General features: G+C 35.8%; 1 protein-coding gene across 2 annotated transcripts in view; it reads left to right on the forward strand.

The window, feature by feature from the left end:
• Positions 1-26566, forward strand: part of LOC106088803 (serine-rich adhesin for platelets) — a 71312-nt gene that overhangs the window by 29603 nt on the left and 15143 nt on the right. For both annotated transcript variants that reach the window (XM_059364066.1, XM_059364067.1), the window contains 2 exons: positions 18837-24438; positions 26363-26459. In XM_059364066.1, coding sequence (XP_059220049.1) covers positions 19262-24438; positions 26363-26459 — 5274 coding nt within the window. In that variant the 5' untranslated portion in view covers positions 18837-19261. The remainder of the gene's footprint in view (positions 1-18836; positions 24439-26362; positions 26460-26566) is intronic.

A 26566-nucleotide genomic window follows, 5' to 3' on the forward strand; every position in this document is an offset into this window, starting at 1 on the left:
GAAATATTTGTTATTTTCTATTCAAACTTTAGCTCTGCGAATTTACTTCATTGCTTACAACCAAGCCATAATGTCAATTGCCATAATCATTTTGAAGACGGTTAAGTGGAGTCAATGACTTGGCTGACAGTACACCTTGTTTTTGATGTCTACTGACACGTAAATACTTAAACACAATAATGGTGTTTTTGCCAATACTCTTAGCTGCTAAAGTTTTCACAAATTGGTTGATTGAATAAAAAAAAAAAACGAAAAATTTCGACCTTACTCAGTCATTTCTGCACAACAATCATTTTCACAACTTTTTTTCTTTTTTGTAATATGTGATTAAGGTCTAATCGGATTGAGTTTCAAAATATATGACATTTCATATTTTTCATATTTCAACATAGCCGAGGCAACAGTCGGAGAGTTTTTTTTCACATCAATGAGTGCTGTCCCATTCAAGTTTTAACTCAATGGCAATGAAATTTTACATGATTTCCTACAGAAATGAAATTTTGATAAAATTTCCCATAGATATGAAACTTTGATAAAATTTCCCATAGAGAGAGAGAGAAACATTCCCATTGAAAAGAAATTTTGACAAAATTTCGCATAGAAATGAAATTTTGACAAAATTTCCTATAGAAATGAAATTTTGACAAAATTTCCTATAGGAATAAAATTTTGAAAAAATATCCCATTAAAAAGAAATTTTGACAAAATTTCCCATAGAAATGAAATTTTGACAAAATTTCCCATAGAAATGAAATTTTGTCAAAATGTCCCAAAAAAAAATAAATTTTGACCAAATTTCCCATAGAAATGAAATTTTGACAAAATTTCCCATAGGAATAAAATTTTGAGAAAATATCCCATTGAAAAGAAATTTTGACAAAATTACCCACTGAAATGAAATTTTGACAAAATTTCCTAAAGAATTGAAATTTTGACAACATCTCCTAAACAAATTAAATTTCGACAAAATTTCCCATAGAAATGAAATTTTGACAAAATTTCCCATAGAAATGAAATTTTGACAAAATTTTCCATACAAATGAAATTTTGACAAAATTTCCCATAAAAATGAAATTTTGAAAAAATTACCATAGAAATGAAATTTTGAGAAAATTTCCCATAGAAATGAAATTTTGACAAAATTTCCCATAGAAATATTATTTTGACAAAATTTCCCAATGAAATGAAATTTTGACAAAATTTCCCATTGGAATGAAATTTTGACAAAATTTTCCACAGAAATGAAATATTGACAAAATTTCCCCTAGAAATGAAATTTTGATAAAATTTCCCCTAGAAATGAAATTTTGACAAAATTTCCTATAGAAATTTAATTTTGACAAAATTTCCTATAGAAATTTAATTTTGACAAAATTTACTATAGAAATGAAATTTTGACAAAATTTCCTATAGAAATGAAATTTTGACAAAATTTCCTATAGAAATGAAATTTTGACAAAATTTCCTATAGAAATTAAATTTTGACAAAATTTCCTATAGAAATGAAATTTTGAGAAAATTTCGTATGGAAATGAAATTTTGACAAAATTTTCCATAAAAATGAAATTTTGACAAAATTTCCCATAGAAATGAAATTTTAATAAAATTTCCCATAGGAATGATATTTTCAAAAAATTATGAAATTTTGACAAATTTTCCTAAGATATGAAATTTTGACATAATTTTTCATAGAAATGACATTTTGACAATATTTTTACAAAATTTCCCTTTGTAGTGATTTTTTTTTATTTGACAAAATGTTCTTTGGATATAAAATTTTAAAATTATTCTGAAAATGTATCAATCAATTAAAAATCGTACAACCATTAATCATTGTTCAAAAGTATTACTTACTCAATAATATTTGCATGAAAACTCTTTTCAAAAAAAAATATTACATGCATGTCTATATGGTACTAAGACCCACTTCACGATTTCTTTAAAGAACATTTGCCACTTCACTACTTGTATGTTATGTTAATGAATTGCTGTCCATAAAACCTTGAAAAAAATGTCCAACCTCAAAGCTTAATGCACAAACGCAATCAGTTTTTATAGCACGCTTAAATGTAAGACCTAATCACAAGAAATCCATTTTCGGAAAAAAGGGTCATTCAAGACAAAAGAAGTTAAGCTCAACACTGAATATGATGTTCATACATCTAAAGAGTTGCATAGTTTCCTTTTTTTTGTTGAAAGCCTTAAAAAGCATTGTGTAACACTAAAGTCATGATTGGGTGGGGGTCATTTTGTGGGTTGTTTAAACATACTGTGGTTTGGAAATGATTGATTTGCTTTTATATTGATTTCACATGTAAGTTTTATGGTTTTGATGGCTTACAAATATTTATTCAATGTGGTGTCTGACAAATATGGCCGTATATCTTTTCTTCTCATATCATGGAGTGAACATTCATGCAGGCGGACTTAATAAACCTGGCGATGTTTACGCCTTATCAAAGAAACGCCTTGGGAGTTGAATAACTCATCTGGCAACTCTTGCTGTCTTATTTTTAAGCATACCATTTAAGTAATTCTCATAAATCCTTCGAGGGGGCATAATAAGCTGCCAACTTGCATGTATTTTGTGGTTTCGTAACCTACAGAAACTACTTCCAGATAGGATGTTTCTTTGTGGAAGCTTCATTTTCCGATAATCTAGCAAGAGATATTCCCCTTCTCTGCAAACATTGTAATGTTATATGCCTGACTGCGGTTATAGGCGTTTTCACTCTACTACCCCCCACCCTCCCTCTCACTCTCTCTCTCTCGTACAATTTATAAATTCTTGGTCTCTGTTTGTTTCCTCTCTCCCACTCTCTCACTCTTTCGTATAATCCATTTTTATCTGTCCTTGTCCTTTTCTTCGATCAGGATTTCGGTTATTAAACAAATTGCAGCCGTAATATACCACTACAGAATTCCACTAAGTTAATACCCCTCTCTGACACTATTTTCATCGTTATTGCCACTATGTCCAAGTGTTTTAAATAAAATATAAAACATAAAAAAGCATATTGACCATATGACCGCTATTATTGACCAACATCGTTGGCATTGTCATACATGTAAACACATAATACGAGTGAGTACTGGTATGTGTAATGATTTCTGTTCGCATTTAAATATGGAGTACCATGGAGTGGTGTCGGTTTTTCAGTCTATGCGTATAATTTGATTCAATTGTGGTAATTCATAGAAGCCATGCACGAATTCGTGTAAATCCATCCCATCTAGCTGTTTGTCTGTCCATCTATCTGTTTGTCTGTCCATCTATCTGTTTGTCTGTCCATCTATCTGTTTGTCTGTTCGTCTGCCAGTCTATGTACTAAAGCAAGAATCCATTTTCAATGATAAAGATGATCGTTGACACCATCGCCAGCTGCAGCGGCTACAAAAACGTTTGTTTACCAAAAGCAATCAAATGTTGGGGTTTTTTTGAGAACTAAAAAAAAATAAACAAAAACAACTAGAGGTAATACTTAATTACTCCCCGACTTTACCAGCACAACCTTCACTAGTAGCTAGGCAATAACAAATGCCATTGAAGTAACAGGGGTAAAAGGTGGCAATACCTGAAAAAGGCCTTAAAAAATACAATTTGGAAAATATTCTTTAGAAATAAAACTTTAACAAAATTATTTACAATTTATATACAAATAAAATTTTTTTGTAAATTTTTAAATTTTTTAAACATTTGTTGAAAAAATTTTCTATAAAAATTTATTATATTTAAAAATGAAATTGTTGCGCTTGTTTGTCTGTTCCGCATAGACTCACAAACGGCTGAACCGATTTTCATGAGTTTGGGCCCGCGGTGGAAATAGGGTACTACATTTTTTGATATGCGAAGAGGGGCGGATCCTCCCCCATACCCCAATTTTCAAAAACGCTGGACCTTGGAGATGCGTGCACCGATTTAAGTAATGTTGGTACCCCAAAAACCCGAAATTGGTATAAAATTTTTGGGCCAAATAACCTGGGGGGACGCCCCATCCCAAAACCCACCCGGACGGACATGTTTACCGATTCGAAAAATATGGGTATCAAATGGAAGGTATTTAAGAGGAGAGTACGAATTTGGTATACAAATTTCGCCCAAAGTGTTCGGGGGGTTCACCGCTTTGGGTAATATGGGTATCAAATGAAAGGTATTTCAAAGTACAATACTAATCTGACATAAAGTTTATTCCTTGGTGTCTGAGGGGCCTTTTCAACCCCCAAAACCTCCCCGTACGGACATATTTACCGATTGGAACAATATGGGTATCAAAGGAAATGTATTTAAGAGTAGAGTACGAGCTTGGTTAAAAATTTCGACCAAAGTGTTCTAAAAAACCTACGGTGTCTACGGGGGCCAAGGTGTCTACGGGGCCTTCCAAACCCCAATAAACCCAATAATCGGGCATGAATGTCCAACGTCAAAAAATGGGTATTAAATGAAAGGTCTTTGGGAGTTGACTACAAATCTGGTATACATGTTTGGGATGGAGTCTGGGACCGGTCCACCCACTAAATACCCTTCAATAGGACGTGTAGTTCGGACGTGTAGGTCGAGAGTATAAAACCAATGTGATATCCAATTTTGAGGTCTAGTTTTTGAGGGTCGTCTCACCCCATAAACACCCCCTAAACCAATGACTCAAATAAAAGAAATTCGAGAGTAGAGCACGATGCCGATATTTTTTCAGGGCTAAGTGCGTGGGTGGCCGCCTCACCCTAGATACCCATTAAAGTGGACATATTTGTGGATTATGACAATAAGGGGCTAACATTTTATTTCTGTTTTATGGCCAAGTGTTTCAGGGACGCCTTACCTAAGGTAGGGGAACGATACATATATACCGACTATAGCAATATGTAACTCAAATGTGAATCTAATATCCACTTTCTACATTCGCGGCAAAGGGTTTGGCTACTCCAATCCACCACCGAAACCCAGAGAATGAATAGATCTAACATCCAAACTATAATGGGCGGACTAACCCCTTACCTTATTTTCAAAAACTCCAGATCTTGGAGATGGGTGGGGCAATTTAAAATTTAGTTTGTGTATAATAACTCAAAAAGAAAAATTTTGTAACCTTATTTAGGGTGGGGTACGTCCAAAGCTCGCTAAATGGAAATACAAACCAATAATTACAATATGGGGCTCAAATTATAGGTATTTGACACTGGAGAACGAATCTAATATATGACGGTCCTCCTCACCCCCAAATATACCCTTATACCGTACTTATTTACCGACCATATCAAAATAAGGCTCAAATGAACGGTATTTGGGAGTAAAGCACCAATATGAGCACATCCACATTGGGGTGAAATATCTGAAAGGCCATACCAGTACTCCCAAAGAGGACTTTCCTGACCGTGCCAGTATAGGGCTCAGATAAAATAAGAGAGTGAGAGAAGGCGCAGCGGAGCGGGCCCTTTCCAGCTATTTTTATTTAGAAATACAAAGTTTTCTAAATAATAAAAAGTTTAATAGAAATAAAATGATAACAAAATTTCCCTCTAAAATAAAATTATTACAAAATTTTCCTTTAAAATAAAATTTTGACATCTATCCTATTAAATAAAATTTTGTCAAAATTTGTATTTAAAGGGAAATTTTGATTTAAAGGAAAATCTTGACACATTTTTTTTTAAAGGGAATTTTTGTCAAAATTTATATTTAAATAAAATTTTGTTCAATTTTATTTTTACCGTTGTTCGTTTTGTTGTTCTACTTTGTCATAGCTCTTTTCTTATGTGTGTTCAAGATCATTTGTTTTGGTTGGCAGGTATCGCAGGGATAACTACCAAACAAATGGTTGCCCAACTTATTTATTAGTTGACAACCGTGAGTGATTTAAATTAAATTTTTTCGAAAGATATTCTTCCAGAGATGTGAAGAATGTATATGACAATTAATTTTCCGCAAAGAAAAGCCATGACAATGTGAGGAATTAAATTTCAATAAAAGGAGTAGAAGCAGAAACACAGCAAATTGTTGTTGCTTTTTACTAAAGCATCCGTTAGTTGTGTGGGAGCATGAGATAAGTGAGAGTAAGAGAGGCAACTGGTAGATGTGTGTGAGAAAGAGTATAACTATTTAGGTATTTGTGTGTGATTAAAATGCCATATTGTGGAAGCATGAGATAAGTGAGAGTAAGAGAAGCAACTGGTAGATGTGTGTGAGAAACAGTATAACTATTTAGACGAGGGTGTTATGGGGGTGTGGTGTGTTTGGCCCTACTTGACATATAGGTCGGTTTTGGAGTGTGTGGTATTTGTGTTTTTGTTGTTGTTTGTATATCTTTACGAGCCTACAGCACAGTTCGTATGCAAAGTATTGGGTTGCCCAAAAAGTAATTGAGGATTTTTTAAAAGAAAGTAAATGCATTTTTAATAAAACTTAGAATGAACTTTAATCAAATATACTTTTTTTACACTTTTTTCTAAAGCAAGCTAAAAGCAACAGCTGATAACTGACAGAAGAAAGAATGCAATTACAGAGTCACAAGCTGTGAAAAAATTTGTCAACGCCGACTATATGAAAAATCCGCAATTACTTTTTGGGCAACCCAATATATTTTTTATTGTTTCTGTTCAGTCAAAGTAAATAATTGTGTGGCTATACCAAGCACTCAATGAACAAAATACTTGGTGGACAGCTTAAGAAAGAAAATAATATCACATAACATTATATGATGGGTAGAGACCGGATTTTAATAAAAAATCAATATCCCCTAGTTTCCAAATGTGGTGGCATTTTGCAATAAACTTAATTTTGTATACCTATAATGGCTTTAGATCATCGATTCTGCATGCATATATACAAAATATCAATGCATATCCCAAATAATTTATCGTAAAATTTGGATTTTGCATAAAAATCCGGACTCTAGTTATGGGCCTTCATTATGTAAACAAATCTATTTCTTTTTGTTGTTATGTCCATATAGACTCAACAACAACTTAACTGATTTTCTTGAAATGTTCGCAATGAAGAATGATTTTATGATGGAAAAAAAAAACAGGGGAAAATAGATGCTAAGGCCCCTTTAAGTGCACAACTGTTGAAAATGTTGAAAGCACTAATTTGGCTGTATTGCTTGTGGTTTTTGTATTCGCAACAATACACTTACAGAAATGTATTTTGTTTTTAATTGACGATATTTCTGGGTCAACATTTTTTTCGTGGCTTGTTGTGCTTGCTTGGATTTTGGCTTCATAGTCCATCAAACAAACCATCGTCGTCCGATTGTCTGTTTGGCTGACTGTTAGTCTGTCATTCGACACTTTGGTATTTTATGAGTTATTAAAAGTCTTTGGTCTACCGATTTTTCTCTAAACTGCATATGTCAATTTAAAAAAATAAAGTAAAACTAAAAACGAAGGGGGAAAGTCGTAGTCGTTCAAATGTATACCAATTTTATTTTAATTATTACCTTGGGGTCACTCAAGTTGTAACTGCTGATTGATGGAAATGTGGATATTTTTAAACTTGTGCAGAGAAATTGTCATTATGTGGTAAATACTTTTAATGAGGGATGGTTGGGAATTGTATTAAACACGTGCCAATGAAAGATCACAATAAGGGGGTAATTATGGTTGTAAAAAAAATATGACCTAACATAAAACAAACACAAAATTAAAGAAGAATTTTTGTTACAGCAAAACAAAGGCGCGAAAAATTTTATTCTATAAAAATTTTTATTTTTATAGCAAATTTTGTCTAATTTTTATACCCACCACCGAAGGATGGGGGTATTTTCATTTTGTCATTCCGTTTGCAACACATCGAAATGTCCATTTCCGACCCTTTAAAGTATATATATTCTTTATCAGCGTACAAATTTAAGACGATCTACCCCTGTCCGTCCTTCTGTCTGTTGAAATCACGCTACAGTCTTTAAAAATAGAGATATTGAGCTGAAATTTGGCGCAGATTCTTTTTTTTCCATAAGCAGGTTAATTTCTAAGATGGGCTATATCGGACTATATCTTGATATAGCCTCCATATAGACCGATCCGCCGATTTAGGGTCTTAGGCCCATAAAAGCCACATTTATTATCCGATTTTGCTGAAATTTGGGACAGTGAGTTATGTTAGGTCCTTCGACATTCTCCTTCAATTTGGCCCAGATCGGTCCAGATTTGGATATAGCTGCCATATAGACCGATCTCTCGGTTTAAAGTTTTGGGCCCATAAGAGGCGCATTTATTGTCCGATGTCGCCGAAATTTGGGACAGTGCGTTGTGTCAGGCCCCTCGACACCCTTCTACAATATGGCCCAGATCGGTCCAGATTTGGATAAGCTGCCATATAGACCGATCTCTCGATTTAAGGTCTTGGGCCCATAAAAGGCGCATTTAATGTCCGATTTCACCCAAAATTTGGGACAGTGAGTTGTGTTGGGCCCTTCGACATTCTTCTTCAATTTGGCTCAGATCGGTCCAGATTTGGATATAGCTGTCATATAGACCGATCTCTCGGTATTAAGTTTTGGGGCCATAAAACGCGCATTTATTATCCGATTTCGCCGAAATTTGGGACAATGAGTTTTGTTAGGCTCTTCGATATTTTTCTGAAACTTGGCCCAAACCGGTCCATATTTGGATATAGCTGCCATATAGACCGATATTTCGATTTAAGTTTTTGGGGCCATAAAAGGCGCATTTATTGTCCCATTTCGCCGAAAACTGGGACAGTGAGTTTTGTTAGGCTCTTCGACATTTTTCTGAAACAAATCGGTCCATATTTGGATATAGCTGCCATATAGACCGATACTTCGATTTTAAGTCTTGGCCCCATAAAAGGCGCATTTACAATCCGATTTCACTGAAATTTGACACAGTGACTTATGTTAGGCTTTTCGACATCCGTGTCGTTTATGGTTCAGATCGGTTTATTTTTAGATATAGCTACTTAAAAGACCAATATTTTTTATACACAATTGAACAATAACTTGTACTTATAACTATTTGATCCAAATCGGAACATATTTTGATATAGCTGCTTTGGGGCATAAGGTATGCATTTTTCACTGGAGTTTGACGTTTGATTTACATATATACCCGAGGGTGTGGGTATCCAAAGTTCGGCCCGGCCAAACTTAACGCCTTTTTACTTGTTTTAGAAAACTTTGTCAAAATTTTCTTTCTTAATGAAATTTGGTCAAAATTTAATTTCTTTAGGAAATTTTGTCAAAATTTCATTTCTAGGGGAAATTTTGTCAAAAATTCATTTCTAGGGTAAATTTTGTCAAAATTTCATTTCTATGGGAAATTTTGTCGACATTTTATTTCTATGGGAAATTTTGTCAAAATTTCATCTCTTTGGGAAATTTTGACAAAATTTCATTTCTTTGGGAAATTTTGTCAAAATTTCATTTCTTTGGGAAATTTTGTCCAAATTTCATTTCTTTGGGAAATTTTGTCAAAATTTCATTTCTATAGGAAATTTTGTCAAAATTTAATATCTTTGAAAAATTTTGTCAAAATTTCCTTTCTTTAAGAAATTTTAACAAAATTTGCTTTCTTTAAGAAAATTTAACAAACTTTCCTATAGAAATCAAATTTTGACAAAATTTCGTTTCTTTGGGGAATTTTGTCAAAATTTCATTTTTATAGGAAATTTTGTCAAAATTGTCAAATTTCATCTCTTTGGGAAATTTTGACAAAATTTAATATCTTTGAAAAATTTTGTCAAACTTTCCTTTCTTTAAGAAATTTTAACAAAATTTGCTTTCTTTAAGAAAATTTAACAAACTTTCCTATAGAAATGAAATTTTGACAAAATTTCGTTTCTTTGGGGAATTTTGTCAAAATTTCATTTCTATAGGAAATTTTGTCAAAATTTAATTTCTATAGGAAATTGTGTCAAAATTTCATTTCTTTAGGAAATTTTGTGAAAATTTCATTTCTATAGGAAATTTTGTCAAAATCTTATTTCTTTGGAAAATTTTGTCAAAATTTCATTTCTTTGGAAAATTTTGTCACAATTTTATTTCTTTGGGAAATTGTCAAAATTTCCTTTTTTTAAGAAATTTTAACAAAATTTCCTATAGAAATGAAATTTTGATAGAATTTCTTTTCTTTGGGGAATTTTGTCAAAATTTCATTTCTATAGTAAATTTTGTCAAAATTTCATTTCTAAAGGAAATTTTGTCAAAATTTCATTTCTATAGGAAATTGTGTCAAAATTTCATTTCTATAGGAAATTTTGTCAAAATTACATTTCTAGAGGAAATTTTCCTTTTTTTAAAAAGTTTTAACAAAATTTAGGGGAAATTTTGTCAAAAATTCATTTCTAGGGTAAATTTTGTCAAAATTTCATTTCTATGGGAACTTTTGTCGACATTTTATTTCTATGGGAAATTTTGTCAAAATTTCATCTCTTTGGGAAATTTTGACAAAATTTCATTTCTTTGGGAAATTTTGTCAAAATTTCATTTCTTTGGGAAATTTTGTCAAAATTTCCTTTTTTTGAGAAATTTTGTCAAAATTTCATTTCTATAGGAAATTTTGTCGAAATTTCCTTTCTTTGGGAAAGAAGTCATTTGTTTTAAGCATACAATTTATAAATCAGGCTAGTTTATGCCATTTCCTAGGCTAGACCGGTTAGGTCTTGTGGGTCTATAGTTCATACCCTCTGACCTGGTGATAGGAAGCTATTTTTTACATCCCCAACTTTGCTGCCTTCAATATTCAGATTTTCTCCAAACTAACAATTTAAAAAACTTTAGTTCCGCATTCATTAAAGAATTTTGTATGCAAGACATTAGTGGATTAATTTTTAATACAACTTACTTGTGTTGGCAGATTGTGTTTTTTTTTGCCTTCTTTTTGGTTTTCCTTAATGCCATAACTAATTCATATATGGCATTCAATCCAGTTTTTGCGTTCCAATAATAATCGAGCTTTCATCCACTTGTGAGCAACAGACACAGCAGTTGATTTTCTTGAAAAAGTCTGGGGAACGAACACAAGTGTAGCTGTGAAAGAGGAAGGAGAAAAAAAAACAATAATCAATGAACAACGTAGACAATAAAGAGGAGGCAGGCAGGCAGCAGACTCACTGCTCAACATAGAAAAAAAAACAACTACAGGAAAAAGTGAAGAAATTGATTGATTATAAATTTCACTGACAATAAAAGTGGTTTGATTGCCTATTTAAGACAGAGAAAAAAAATCGAATTGAAAAGACCAACTACAACTTAGCATAGACATATTTGCCATTTTACAAATGTTCTACATAACAAAAATATGCCACATATCTAAAAGGCAAAGAAGACTAACTTCAAGAATATTATTTCAAAATATTAAAATTGATGATTAAGTTTTTTAAATAGAAAAACCACCAAAAACTTGACTTGTATGCTTAGTGATGACTTATTCATGCCTCATGGAGTTTTTCTTCATAAATACCCTCATTTATTTACATTATTTTGTGTTTACTCAAATGTTTATGGTAAACATTTAATATTATTAAATGAAACACTTTGAGTACATTTAATTCCATTAACTGCTGGTTGGCATGACGATCATTCATATAAAAATAAAGCATAAATTCTTTACTTTCCAGTTTTTTTTTCTTTTCTACAAAAGATCTGTGCTTTGCGATAGAAATCATTCAACCAAGAAACCTAAATAACTGTTCTAAACGGCCTAGCAAAACATTGTTTCTGTTGTACACTTGGAAAAAAGGAGATTAGAAACAGTTTAAAATGTATTAAAGTTGTATAGAATAGAATCTTTGCATGGCAAATCCAATAAAAGTTGACAAACAAGTAAGTTACTCATACTAACTTTTTTGATTTCAAGATTCGTAGTTCGATTCAAACTTCTTTAGATCGATTTAAACTTCTTAAGTTCGATTCAAATTCTTTAGATAGCTTTAAACTTCTTAAGTTCGATTCAAATGTCCTAAGTTCGATTCAAACTTCTTGAGTTCGTTTCAAACTTCTTAAGTTCGATTCAAACTTTATAACAAAAATGCACTTTATAGGGCGCATCTCCGATTTCGCTGAAATTTGGTATGTAGATGTGGTTTGACCCCAGGAACACGAATCTGAAGTTTTTTTTGGGGCAAGGGTCCCTCGACCCTCCTAGGGGCCAAAAACCCACCTTTGGGGGAAGTCTTCCGACCTAGACTATACGGGTATCAAATGAAAAATATTGCCAACTAGATTACTAATATGCAAAAACATCTAAAAAAATTTGACCCGGGAAGGTCCTACGGTGTCTTGAGAATTTTTAACCCCGTTATCCCTAGGCAATGTGGGTATCAAATGAAAGGTATTAACGATTAGATTACGAATATGCAAAAATATCTCTAAAAATTGTACCCGGGAAGGACCTACGGTGCCTTGAGAATTTTGAATGCTGTTAACATAGGCAAAATGGTTATCGAATGAAAGGTATTAACGAGTAGATTACGATATATATGCAAACAAAATTAATAAAGCTCTAAAAGATCTCTCTCTCTTTCTCTCTCTCACGCACACGTTCCATTATGGGAATCTATTCCCTTGGAGGAATTTATTCCCTGGAAGGGACTGTTTTCCTTAGGGATTCCTTCCTTTACATATTCAAACTCCCATTTAGGTTCCCTTTCGTTTTCTGGTTCCCTTCCCCTATCAGTGTCCCTTTCCCTTTTAGGGTTCCTCTTCTATCCTTTTTCTCCTTCCCATTTATGTTCCCTTTCCTTTCAGGTTCCTTTTAGTTTCACTTTCCCTTTTTGGGTAAATGTTCCTTTTCTCTTTCCGGTTCCCTTTCTCTTTCTGGTTACCTTTATCTTTTTGGTTGCCTTACCCTTTCTGGTTTCTTTTTTCCTTTTAGACTCCTTTTCTGTTTCACTTTCGCTTTCCGGTTCCCTTTCCCTTTTAGATTCATTGTCAGATCCCCTTTAAACTTTTCCTTTTACCTTTCCATTTCCTTTCCCATTTTTTCTTTGAAGTTCACTTCCCTTTCATATTCCAATGCATTTTCAGGTTTTAGATTCCCTTTCTCTTTCTGGTTTCTTTTTCCCCCAGATTCCATTTCCCTTTTAGGGTTCCTATCCCTTTCGTGTTCTCCTTCCCATTCAGTTCACCTTTCTTTTGAGGTTCACTTTTTTCACTTTTAGGTAAATGGCCCCTTCCTTTTTCGGGTTCCTTTATCTTTCTCTGCCTGATTTCCTTTCTCTTTCTGATTCCCTTTCTCTTTCAGGTTCCCTTTCCATTTCCGGTTACCTTTCCCCTTCATGTTTCTTTTTCCTTCTTTCCTAACTTTTAGAAATTCCATTCTATTTAGGGGGTTCTTTCCCCTGTGGCTTTTTTACACTTAAGATCGCTTTCCTATTCAGGATCCCTTCACTTTACAAGGGCCGTTTGATCTTCAACGTCCTTTTCATCCTTTAGATCTATTATCCCTTTGAAATTTCCCTACTATTTTAGGGTTTCTTACCCTTTAAGCTGTAGTGATACAACATGTCTTAGTGTGTGAACCGCCACAATATGAATGTGATCACCCCTTTTGTTAACAGCATATGTACCACATATGATCAAACAGCAGAGTTAACTTATGTTGGTATTGTTTATTTTTAAGGATTAATTTGTAAGAATAGACTAAGTACCGTTAGATGAAATATATACATATAAGGTCGATGAAATGAAAATAAAAATCAGAAGTCACATAGAGCCTACAGCTTCCAAATCTAAATGAGCTTCTTTCTATTTTTTCAAAGGCACCTAATTGTGCTTGCAAAGCCAAATTCATATTTTTGTGCCAGCGGCGTTGTTAAGCGCCGACAGATCTGTTGGGCAGGCCCTAATGAAGATCAAGCAGCGTAAAAATGCCGACGATCCCTATAATCCCTTTCCGTTCTTAAATGCCTTTTCAGCTGTTCTTAAATGGAATGTTCGTGGAGAATTGTGAAATTTTTCCTCTTGTGAAAAGAGTCTTCCTTAAATCTACTCTACCTTAGACATAACCGCCAAGCGTGACGCGTCGCTTAGACCATTTCTTTCAGTGTTAAACTAAATTGCCCAAATCCAGCACACACAGAGTACTTACATTCATGTACAGCTATCGTAGTAGCAATAGAAATATTGCTGAAGCAAATAGTAAAAGAAAAGCCCCAAATCACCATTCATCCCACTCCACATACAAAAATATTACATTTTGCCAAGACCATTTAATCGGGGCATAATAGTTCTGAAAATTATGTTATCTTTAGCTACATTCTCTTCTGTGTGGTTCTAATAAACATCCACCGAAACGGAAAAATATATAATCCGTACGGTGGCCAATGATTGTGGATATGTTGCATTGCTACACATGCTCGGTGTGTAATGCACGCAACATTAAAAATAAACAATCAAAACATTCTTTGCTTTGATTTCTTTGGAATCAATAAATGGCCAATAGTGCATAGGTTGGTGGTGGGTGGGTTGGTGTGTGTGTGGTCTTTACATTATTGGGTTATGTGTATAAATATGAGCAAAAAATACTTTCAAATCGAAAAGAAAATTACCAATAATACGAACTGATATCCATTGAACAGTGGCTCAAAGTATTGGTGTTGTAAGGTGGGGTTAGAAAGGCCTCGTATCGGATACAATTTAGTAAAATTTTCCTATAAAAATAAGACGGAATCGTAAAAGGACATTTGTCAAGGCTGGACAAGGCATTTAATACCGTTTCGTATTTAGCTTATTGTGTGTAGTTTTTAGTTTTGTTTATCTCATGCCAATTTCAACGAATGTACAACATTTCCTACCGGTTTCTGAACATTAAGTTTGCCATTACAAACTAAAAACTTTAACAGCCCGTAATATACCAATGATTCACTGTTATGAAGCAGACAATGGAAGCTGTTATGCTTACAATATTTATTTCAAAGAGCCTAAAAGTATGCTACATTTCATATATTCATAACAACCTCTTAAGCGTGGTTTTTTTTTTAATTTAAAAATACACAATTTCCCCTGTCTTTGATATGCAATACTAATGCTATATTTAACTGGTCTAGCAATTCATAAATATTGCTATTTTTTTCTAATTACATTTATTGTAATATAAGTGATTGTAGTAAATTACACACATTGTCCATGTGTTCGACAGACCTAAACGAACTATCATTGTATTTTTATGATTTTCAATGCAATAACAGTTGCATGACTAAAAACAGCCTTCCATGCCCCCTGCCTCTTTTAAAGGGCTTTGAACTTTTATGCCTGTCATTTGTATAGTCGCTGTCAAACAATCAAATAAAGTAAAATTATCACTTGTCTACATTGTCCTGTTTCCTTTCGCCTATTGATGTGTAAACAAGTACACAGTATTTGTAAACAAGAAAAATGAACATAAAAATAATAAATGGGAAAATTGCACAAACTTACTGGGTTTCTGCAAGATAAAAACGATTATGTTTTAAGAGAGGGAAGAGCCCCCAAGGGAAGCAATAATAAAAAGGAAAATGTTTTAGAGCAGTCAGGCATGTAATGAGGTGGTATGTAAATTAGGTTGATGAATTTTATACAACCTCGTTTCCCTGTATAATACTGTGGTGAGTTTTTATTATAGCCACCACCACAGGACTAATCTAATCATTTCGTTTGTAACAACTCGAAATATTCGTCTAGGACTCAATAAAGTATTTATATTCTTGATCGTATCGACTTTCTGAGTCGACATTTAAAATGCTATGTTTCTTTACGACTTCCAAACAACTGTGCCAAATACCGCCTAAATCAGTCTATAACCTAATATAGCTCCCATGTAAACCGGTTTCTAGATCATCCTTGTTCGGTTCCTAGAATCTTTAAGTTTTGCTGGCTTGACAGAAGTTAGGTATGTAGAATAAAATGATGCCCTACAACTTAATTTATTTTGTATAAATTTTCGGGCAGAATCCATGGTGGTGGGTTCCCAAGATTCGGCGCGGCCGAACTTAGCACGCTTTTACTTGTTGTTTAACGATAAAAAAAACCTCACGCACAAAATGATTTTATAATTTGCACATTTTTTATACCCAGCACCATAGGATGGCGGTATACTAATTTCGTCATTTCGTTTGTAACACCTCGAAATACTCGTCTAAGACCCCATAAAGTAGATATATTCTTGATGGTAATGACATCTAAAGTCGATCTAGTCATGTTCGCCCGTCCGTCCGTCTGTCGAAAGCACGCTAACTTTCGAAGGAGTAAAGCTAGGCGCTTGAAATTTTGCACAAATTCTTCTTGTCAGTGTAGGTCAGTTGGGATTGTAAATGGGCCATATCGGTCCATGTTTTGATATAGCTGCCATATAAACCGATCTTTGATCTTGACTTCTTGAGCCACTAGAGGGCGCAATTCTCATCGGATTTGGCTGAAATTTGCGTGCAGTGTTTTGTTACGACTTTCAATAACTGTTTTAAGTATGGATCAAATCGGTTTATAACCTGATATAGCTGCCATATAAACCGTTCTCGAGATTTGACTTCTTGAACCACTAGAGGGCGCAATTATTGTCCGATTTGGCTGAAATTTTGCATAAAGTGTTACGACTTCCACCTGATGTGTTAAGTATGGTTCAAATCGGTTCATAACCTGATATAGCTGCCATAAAAACCGATCTTCGATCTTGACTTCCTGAGCTACTAGACGGCGCAATTCTTATCCGATTTGGCAGAAATTTTGCATGAAGTGTTTTGTTATGACTTCCAACACCTGTGCTAAGTATGGTCTAAATCTATTCATAGCCTGATATAGCTGCCACATAAACCGATCTGGGATCATGACTTCTTATGCCTCTAGAGGGCGCAATTCTTGTCCGATTTGGCTGAAATTTAGCACAAGGTGTTTTGTTATGACTTTCAACGCCTGTGCTAAGTACGGTTCAAATCGGTTCATAACTTGAAAAAAACCGATCTTGGATTTTGACTTCTTGGGCCGCTAGAGGGCGAAAATTTTTACCGATTTGGCTGAAATTTTGCAAGAAGTGTTTTGTTATGACTTACACGTTGTGGATAACCATATGCACTTTTTTCACGAGTGGATAATTTTCTCCACGATGTGGATAACTTTCTCCACGTTGTGGATAACTTTATCCACGTTGTGGATAACTTTCTCCACGTTGTGGATAACTTTCTCCACGTTGTGGATAACTTTCTCCACGTTGTGGATAACTATCCACGTTGTTGATAACTTTATCCACGTTGTGAATAACTTTATCCACGTTGTGGATAACTATACCCACAATGGTGATAGCTTTATCCAAGATGTGGATTACTTTATTCACGATGTGGATAACTTTATCCGCGATGTGGATAACTTTATCCGCAATGTGGATAACTTTATCCACAATGTGGCTAACTTTATTCACGATGTGGATAACTTTATCCACGATGTGGATAACTATATCCACGATGTGTACAACTTTATCCACGAAGTGGATAACTTTATTTATGAAGTGGATAACTTTATCCATGAAGTGGATAACTTTATCCACGATGTGAATAACTTTATCCACATCGTGGATAAAGTCCCTGAACTTTATAACAATATCCAACTTTACCCATTTTTCCATGTTATCAATTTTTTAAATGTTTACTCGCAAGTTTTGAATTTTTTTATTTTTTCATGTCACCATATAACTATACGGACTTCCAGACACAACTTAAAGTTTATTGTTTGCAGGAGCTACCTACTCCTGTTTTGATAATGTGGTTGATGGTCGGTCGGTTATTATTGGAACGAACATAAATTACAAATTACATGCAATGTAGCATGTACCCGTCTATGGCACTTGATTACTTCGACTGTTGTTCATATTAAAGGGGGATGGGTGAATGAATAAGTTCGCCGTGTGGCTTTAGGTTTCCTACAATCATAGATTGTTTCTGATTGATATTTTTTAAATGAAATCATTTTAGTTGATAACACGTGTGCAAAGTAACAAAGGACAAAAATGTTAGCCATTCGGCAGAAATTGTTTCATTTTTATCATTTTCAGTTGTTTCTTAGCATAACGAATACTTTTTTCGGAAATCATTAAAGATTGCAGCAAATAACATTGATAAAAGTAGGCACGAAATGTTTAATGTTGAGTTATATCCCCGGAATTTAGTTTATCTGAAGCGTATAAGATGGTCCCTAGTCTTGATGTGTATATAATTCTCTAAACAATGGTAGAGAATCTAGTCAGAATGCAATCGAACTAGCGTTAATTCTGTTAGAGCATTATATGGCAATATGAGTCGATGGGTTGCCAGATGGGCTATTTAATGAAGGCCGTAGACAACACAATAATAACGCGTATGCAACTACTTATTGAACAATCTTAATGGTGGATGGCATACAGGATGATTGTAATCACAGCACTCTATGTCCAGCGCTCTAGAGATAATTGGCTCCTGATGCTGACAAATCTCCTACCGAACAGCTGTCAAATACAGCTTGAAGATGTCGAAAAATAGACTGTCATCATATAAAACGAACTCCTTACATAATTTCTTCTTAATAATGCATGGCATCTCGGCTGGTTTCAGCCTGAAAGACCTTTGCTCATTTTTTTATTCTTGATGGGTTGTCACTTCATAACATTCTATGGAATTTCCCTTTTAACCTCACCATCAAAATCATAACAAAATTATCAACAATGGGAAATGATATTTTTTGGGTCATTCCAAACCAGATAATTCAAGTGCAATAAACCGTTGACGACAAATACCTTATGAAGGTTATGGTTACAATGTCAGTCAGTTGGTGATGATAAGATAGTGTAAACTTTTAACCGATAACATTTGAATTTTTAACAGAATTTCATTCTCTCATACACGTTTTTAATGTCCCAAATTTTGTTTTCATTTCTCTTTGCAGATTTCAAAACCACAACATTCCAGTTAACAGTTCTTGGGAAAGACAACAGAAAATAAAAGCTGGACAAACTTGAAAGGGGAAAAGATAATAAATTTAAATCCATTAAAAAGAACAAGGCCATGAGGAATGGCAAATAGCGAGCAAAATCTTTTAGTACCCGGCCGAATAATTTTGTTATAAGCAACAGTGTGGAGAAACTACTCCATCCCTTTGCCAACAAAGCTTTTAGGCTGGTCCTAATAACTAGTCCCCCTCCCCTATCTTTCTCCAGACACAGTCTTTGTCTTGCATGGATGAGCTACTCGGCATTTCCCCAATGAAACAAAACATTGAGCAAACATAATTCCACTTAGAAGTAAAGAAAAAAAAATTAATTTTAAGCACGTTTTGGATGATTTCTAAACCAAGGCAAAAACAACAACAAAATGTACACCACAAACATATCCCCACTGCCAATGTCGCCCACAAGTCAAAGCAAACGCCAAAGTTGCTTTAGAAAAGCACCAACAATAACTTTGACATTTTGGCTGCTTGTGGCTGTCTTATACCCGCCTCATGCCTTGGCAGGTGTTATCAAAAAAAGAGAAATTCCCTTTACAATAGACTTGAAGCCTACGGAAATACTTGATGTGACAGCGACAACAACAAGTCCCCTTTCTACATTACCCAATAGCGACCCTGACCATGAAACGAGAGGGAATTTAGACAAACTAACGGCAACAGTGGTGAATTTTGCCAATTCACCACAACTCGCCATTGATTTAAATGCTAAAACAGAACCAGCAAGTGCAACAACGGAAACCTCAAGGGAATTTCAATTTAATGAAATAGCTTTAAATGATACCAAGAAAGTTATAAAAAGCTTGTCAGAGGATGAAAACATAGGTGAAAAAGTCAAAGCAATTGCTGGCCATTTAGCAACAGCTGTTTTAAGCCAGGGTAATGAAGATTCCCATAATGATGAAAAGCATGTTGCCAACTTGAACAATCAACAAATGGCCAATAAAGGCCATGTATTGGAAAATCTCTTAAACCAGCCAAAGGAATCCACGTCTTCTTTGGGAATAGGTCAATTAGGTGAAGCCGTTAAAGAGTCCACCAATGAGAACTTGGAAAAAGCCACAGAAATTGTTAAGGAATTCACCAATGGTTTATCCTTCAGTCCAATTCACACTTCAAATGAAGAAAAGGAAAAAACAAATATCCATGAAGTCAAAAATGACTTTTCTCTAGTCACAAATACTACCCTGCCTCTTAATCCCTCAAATATTCAAGATGATAAGGAAAATCTTTTGGAAAATAAAGAACATTCACTGGAGACAACTGCTGTAAAGGTGAATAATTCTGAACATTTCCTCAGCGGTCTATTGTCTCGAGGTGGTGGTGGTCTTTTGGAAAGTGAAAATGAAACCCACAATGACACTTTGGCAGAAAGTTTGGCCAAATCTTTTTTAAACCCGCTATTGGGAAAAGATAAACTTGCTTTGGGCAAAAAAAACTCCCCAAATGAAAAAGAGGTTCAGGAAAACGGGGAAAGTTTAACCACTCAAACTGAGGTGATAGGCAAAAATTTCCTAAATGGAGTAAAATTAGCCTCAATGAAGTTAGAAAAAGATAATGGTGAAAATCTTTATGGTTTTGGTTTAAAAAATATGGAGGAGACAAGTTCACCCCAGGCTGAATTGGGGAAGATATCTGCGGTAACAGAAAACTCCTCAAACGATCAAGAAAATACCCTGGGGTTGGAAAATAATGGTGAACCAAAAGTAAATGAGGAAAAATCTCCCAGAAATTTGGAAATTGAAACCGATAATTCTATGGCAAATAATTTAGCTCAAGAAAAATCCCATCATGAGCATAATGGCATTGGAAATATTCTACTTGATGTATCCTCTAAAGAAAATATTGTCCATAAATTGTTAAATGAGGAAACCAAACCCCAAGAACATGATACTCCAAACAATGGCACCATCGAAACAAATGAAAATATTTCTAAAATACCCATTATAAGTGTCAAAGAGGCAGCTGAGAAAGCCAAAACAGCCTTAGAAAATCTCCAAGGAACAGCTGTTCAAAATAATTCAACAGCTGATCAAGAAGTCAAAACAACCACAATAAGCCTCAAAGATCACAGTTTGGAAACAAATCACATTAGTGATAATGGCATAAAATCTACTACTGAAGTCATTAAAGCACAATTAGAGGGGGTATTTTCCAGAAATTCTGGCAACACCGAAGAAGCCATCCAATCTCCAGTAACGGCTATTAAAATACAAAATGGTTTGGATCGAGATTCTTGGCAAGATGTAAGCAATGATTTACCCCAAAATAATACTGAGGGTAGGGAAAATCCTATGGATAGCTCTAAAACTGAGTTGGGACGTTCTATGTTTAAGAATGGTGAGGATGATGAACAAGAAGTTACTACGTTGCCCTCCAATAACCACATTGCCAATAACATTGATTTTGAGGATGAAGTAGAGGAAGGAGAGAAAAAAATATCCCCTAGCATCGCTGAGGGTGGTGAAGGCAAGGTTAAGAAACCCAAATTTATCAATGACAATTCCACCAATGCCCAACAAATGAATTTGCCCACTAATGCTGAGGTATGGTCTTTGGCAGGCCTTAAACCTACGGTCATGCATACCAATGCTACCATGGCAACAGCGCCGAAGCATAAGCAGGAACAGGCTGCTAGCGACTTCTCTGGGGCTGTCAACAAATCTCTGTCAGTTCTTAATAACAGCCAAGGTGAGAAATCCCTTTTGGATTGGTCTCATATCTTGGTAAACCAAGATATGATGGCCACCACAATGGGCTATGAGGGGGCAATGGAGGTGGAGAGTAAAAAATCTCCAGAAACTATGGAATCTTCTTCAATGGAAATCAACAAGACTGCTAAAATCACTGCAAATTTGCCCACGACAACAATCTTATCATCAATGTCCGATAACGTGGAACGAGATAAACATGACTTCACAATGACAACGACTACAGCTGCTAGTGCTGTTGCCGTTGCCGCTGCTGCTGCTGTTGATATGGCGGGGGAGACCTCAACCGAATTAAATGAGAATAACAATATGGCAGGCCTTTCCTCTTTGACTACGACGTCTTCAGCGGAAATTGTGGCAAGCCCCAAAAGTGTTATAACACATGAAGACCAACAACAACAACAGCAAACACTACAACGACCTGATTTAAATGAAATAAACTTGACTTTAAATAAAACAAGAGCAGAGAGCGAGAATAACATGCCAGAGCCTAAAAAAGACAGCAACGACAGCAGTCATGTTAATCACAACAACCCCTCTGTAATGGTAGCAGAGACTGAGTCTCAAACAGAGAGAGTAACAGCTGTTAATGATGATGAGTCGAGTACTGCTGCCGCCAACGCCGCCAAAACAACAACAGAGCCATTTAGCTTTAGCAGTACTCCTGAAACGGGCAAAGTGAACGTTACGTCGGTAACAGAAACGGCAGCGGCCGATAATATTGAAACGAAAACGACAAATGCGGCAACAATTTTGGAAAATTCACACAAATATCAAGAAAACAGCGTGAATGACAATGAAAAAAGTTTAAAACAAAAAGAAAAATTACAAATTTTTGATATAACCACTTACAAACCAAGTTTTAAAGGAATTACTTCCACCAGTAGTAGCAGCAGCAGCAGTACTACACTGCCCCCCTCGTTTACATTGGAAACAGAAACTAACAAATTTTCTAGGGCGGAAGTTGTTGACCAAAATGGCAACAATGAAATTGAGCAAAAACAATCGATAAATATTGAAACTACAACAATAGCAACATTGCTCGAACACACTACAACAAAAGCGGAGGTCGAGAACGAGGCAAAGTCATCGGCAGCGGCGGCGGCGGCTAGTAGCTTAAATAATTTTTCAAGTACAATTAAAACGCATTTGAATGAACAACAAGTGTTGCTTGAAACAAGTACAGAATTCACAACAACAACTACTACAACAACAGCAACCCCTCGAGATATTCTGCTGGCTACAACGATAACAACAAATGGAACATCTGAAGAAAAGACTACGTCATCCTATACAGACGAGATAATAAACCACAACAACAGCAACAACGAAGGCAAAGAAGAAAGTCAATTAGAAACCATTACAACAGAGGCCACCACAAGCACAACGACAACCCCTAAGAGCCAAGACTTTGCAACTGAGGAGGGAAAAGCGGCAAGAGAAGAAACAGAAAGCCAACAAAATTCAACAGCGTCGGCTGTAATAACTGGGCCATTGACGTCGTCCAATACAACAACAAAGCCACTAGAGAATACCTCAGATAAGGAGGAGCACCAGGAAGTCGAGACAACAACAGCAGTAGCAGCAGCAGCAGCAGTGAATGCTCAACAAGAAACACCTGTTGTTGACAACAACAAACAAACAAACACCCACACAGACACAAACGAAAGCTTGCTGCCTGAAACAACAACAACAAAGTCTGAAGAGGACATCACCACTACCACAATAGCCATTGAGACAACCACTGAAGGTGTGGGCACCTATTTCAAATTCCCCATTAGGGGAGATCAAAACAAAAAGGAGACCACAACACAACAAGAATTATCAACGTCTACCACTACAACAACACAGGCAAATCTCATCATCGGTACAAAAGAGGATGACAAAGAGATTGAAACGTCAACAGAAATCATGAATTCAACGAGCAGTAATAACTTAGCAGCTACGCAAGAAACATTTACAAGTACAACGGCCATAGAGGAGACTTATATCAGTTTATTGGATGATTCAACGACAAGTACTACAACAACAACAACAAATGCACCTATAACCAGCACCACCACAACCACAGCGATAGTAGCGGAAAATCCCTACACTACCACAACAACAACAACAACAAAAGAAGGTATTGATATAAGCAGTAAAATAGAAGAAATCTATAAAGTGATAACCACTAGCAGTAGTACCGAAGCAATACCCATCACCACTCAACAGACAATAAGCGAAGAAGAAGAAGAGGCTGTTCTAACAAGCACCACCACAACAGCAAGGATATTGCTAACAGACTCTACGACAACAACAATGTTACCACCCATTACCACACCCGGCCCCACAATACATACAGCCGATATTGGGGGCAAATCCTTGCCACCTCTCGACACTATTTTAGGCACTAACAGTGGCAACTCTATGTATCCGAAAAATTCCGATAATTCTGGGGAAACCGATGTCAATGTTATCATAGCCATTACAGTGAGTGTTATTGGGGTAGTGGCTCTCATTCTGCTGGTGGCCTTCCTCTATTTGATGCGAAAACGCCAAAAACAAACCTCATACGGGGGACGCTGTCGTCCCGTCAGCTTGGATGAGTATACCATAGATAATGGCTCGATTGGTGCCAGCATGCGCAAGGGCAGTGTTTTGCGTTCGTCCAAGCGTACCTATGGCAATTTGGCCTTTGATGACCCCTCGATAAGACACAATGCCATGGGATTGCATGAGCTGAGTAAATTTGCCAGCGAGAAATTGCGCATATTCGAAGAATTCCGTGATGTGCCGCAAATAACGGCGCGTGAGGATGAGGTACCACAGGGATGTGAAGATAAAAACAGGTATGTATCTTAATCAAATATATGGAAAAGTCAAGATCGAAATAATCTTGATTGAGAATATCTATTTTGGTCATGTCATATCCGTCCGTCGTTCAAAGTAAGTTTTATCGGACCCACCTCCACCTACCCAAAAAACCAATCCAAAACCTCAAAAATGTTATTGGTGTAGGTCTTTTAGAATTGCCAATAAGCCACAATGGTTCATATTTGAATACAGCTGTCATATAAATCGAGCCTCAGATTTGATTTTTTGAGCCTCAGCCTCAATTTCAACACTGATACGACTGAAAATTTGTGCCTGAAGCAGGGCTGTGGAATCGAGTTTTTAAGGCCGGAGTCGAAGTCGGACTAATGAGCCGGAGTCGGACTTTGGTTCGGAGTTGAGCACGCTAGCCCCGACTCCGAACCGCTCTCCGACTCCGGCTTAATACTCCAACCCGAGGTCGAAGTCGGGGGCTAGACTTCGCAGCCCTGGTCTGAAGTATAATTGTACCCCCAAATACATACGGCAGACCAAATACAAACCGATGTCTTACTTCACTTAAGTAGGCCCTTGCAGAACATTTGTTACTCTAACCGAATGTAGATTGGATTTCTTAGCGTCTCGATCTTCAGCGATCCTTCTCTAACTTTGACACCCAGTTTCGAAATGTTTTTCTTCACTTAGCCTCTCCATCTTCCTTTTATCTTTCTATTTAGTCGCCTTCAAAAGAGTTTCCTCATTCTTTCTGTCAACAAGACCTGTGCTATCGTTGTCATACAGCTCGTGGTTCAAACGAAGCCTATATTCTCCAATTGCGCAAACTGTTCCATAGATTTTAGCAAGGATTTTTCTCTCAAACCCTACAAGCACCAAAGAGGTGTCGAAATGCGGAACGCCGTTCGGCCATAAAAAGGAGGTACCTGCGCTAAAAGTTGAATCGGACAGCATTCATTGAAATGTGAAAAGTTTGCCCCTGATCCTTAATGGAATGTTCTTGGCAGTCTTCTAGGACTTTAACGTCTAAATCAAAGGATTCGATTTGGTTTAACCAGCCATGCTTGGGTGATGTCATATCGAAAGGGTCAATCGGAAAATATCTCGTGAAGGCTACATTTTCCGATATATTTTCTTTTCCTAACTTGGCATTAGTCTTCTAGAACGGTTTTAATGTCATGTGCATGTTTTTTGTCATGCCAACTGTTGTGACGCCTCTCCCCATCCATCACACATCCTATAAGGCGGTAATATCGGTGTTGAACTTTTACAATACATTCGACAGTGCGTATGTTGCACCTTCTCTGTAAAGAGTTGCGACATTCCAGGTGCATATCCGCAAATCATGGTCCTCAATTCATATGCGGGGGGCTTAGTGTAAGGACTTCTAACATTTGTACCAAGTACAATCCAAATCGGTCTATTACCTTATAAAGCTCCCATATAAACCGATCTTCCGATTTGACAACTTGATGTTACGGAGGTCGCAATTGTTTTCCGATTTGGCTGAAATACAGATAGTGTTTCGTTACGTTTTCCAATAATCTTGCCGAGTACGATCCAAATTGGCCCATAGCAAGATACAGCTCCCATAAAAACCGGTCTCCCGATTTGAGATATTGAGCTCCTGGAAGTCGCGGTTCTTGGCCGATTTGTCTGAAATGTTCCACGTAGTCTTCTGTTATGGTTTTCAACATCAGTGGTACTTATGGTTTCAACGATTTGCAACGTTGCCAGTGACAGAGTTTGCTGAACACTTTTCACTTTCTCAAATGGCGGTTTGGCTTCATGATCCGACTTCTTATTTCAAATAATACACACATAAACTTATCTGTGTTAGTTTTTAAAATAGTTTTTTTTTCTCTAGTTATACATACGTAACAAATTTCTTCCCATATGATATTACAATAAGAACTTATCGGCTGTTTTCGATATTTATTTCTTTAGATATGCCAATGTCCTACCGCTTCCTGAAACTCGTGTTGTGCTACAGCGACTCAACGATGATGAGAAAACGGAATACATCAATGCTAATTATGTCACTGTGAGTATTACAAACTTAAACCCATTTATAGGCACGTATATAAACTGTTACTTAGATCACGTGAAATAACTCATTGGTTGTGTATGTATGCATATACTTACAACCAT

Source organism: Stomoxys calcitrans, chromosome 2, assembly GCF_963082655.1.
Source record: "Stomoxys calcitrans chromosome 2, idStoCalc2.1, whole genome shotgun sequence".
Taxonomy (NCBI): domain Eukaryota; kingdom Metazoa; phylum Arthropoda; class Insecta; order Diptera; family Muscidae; genus Stomoxys; species Stomoxys calcitrans.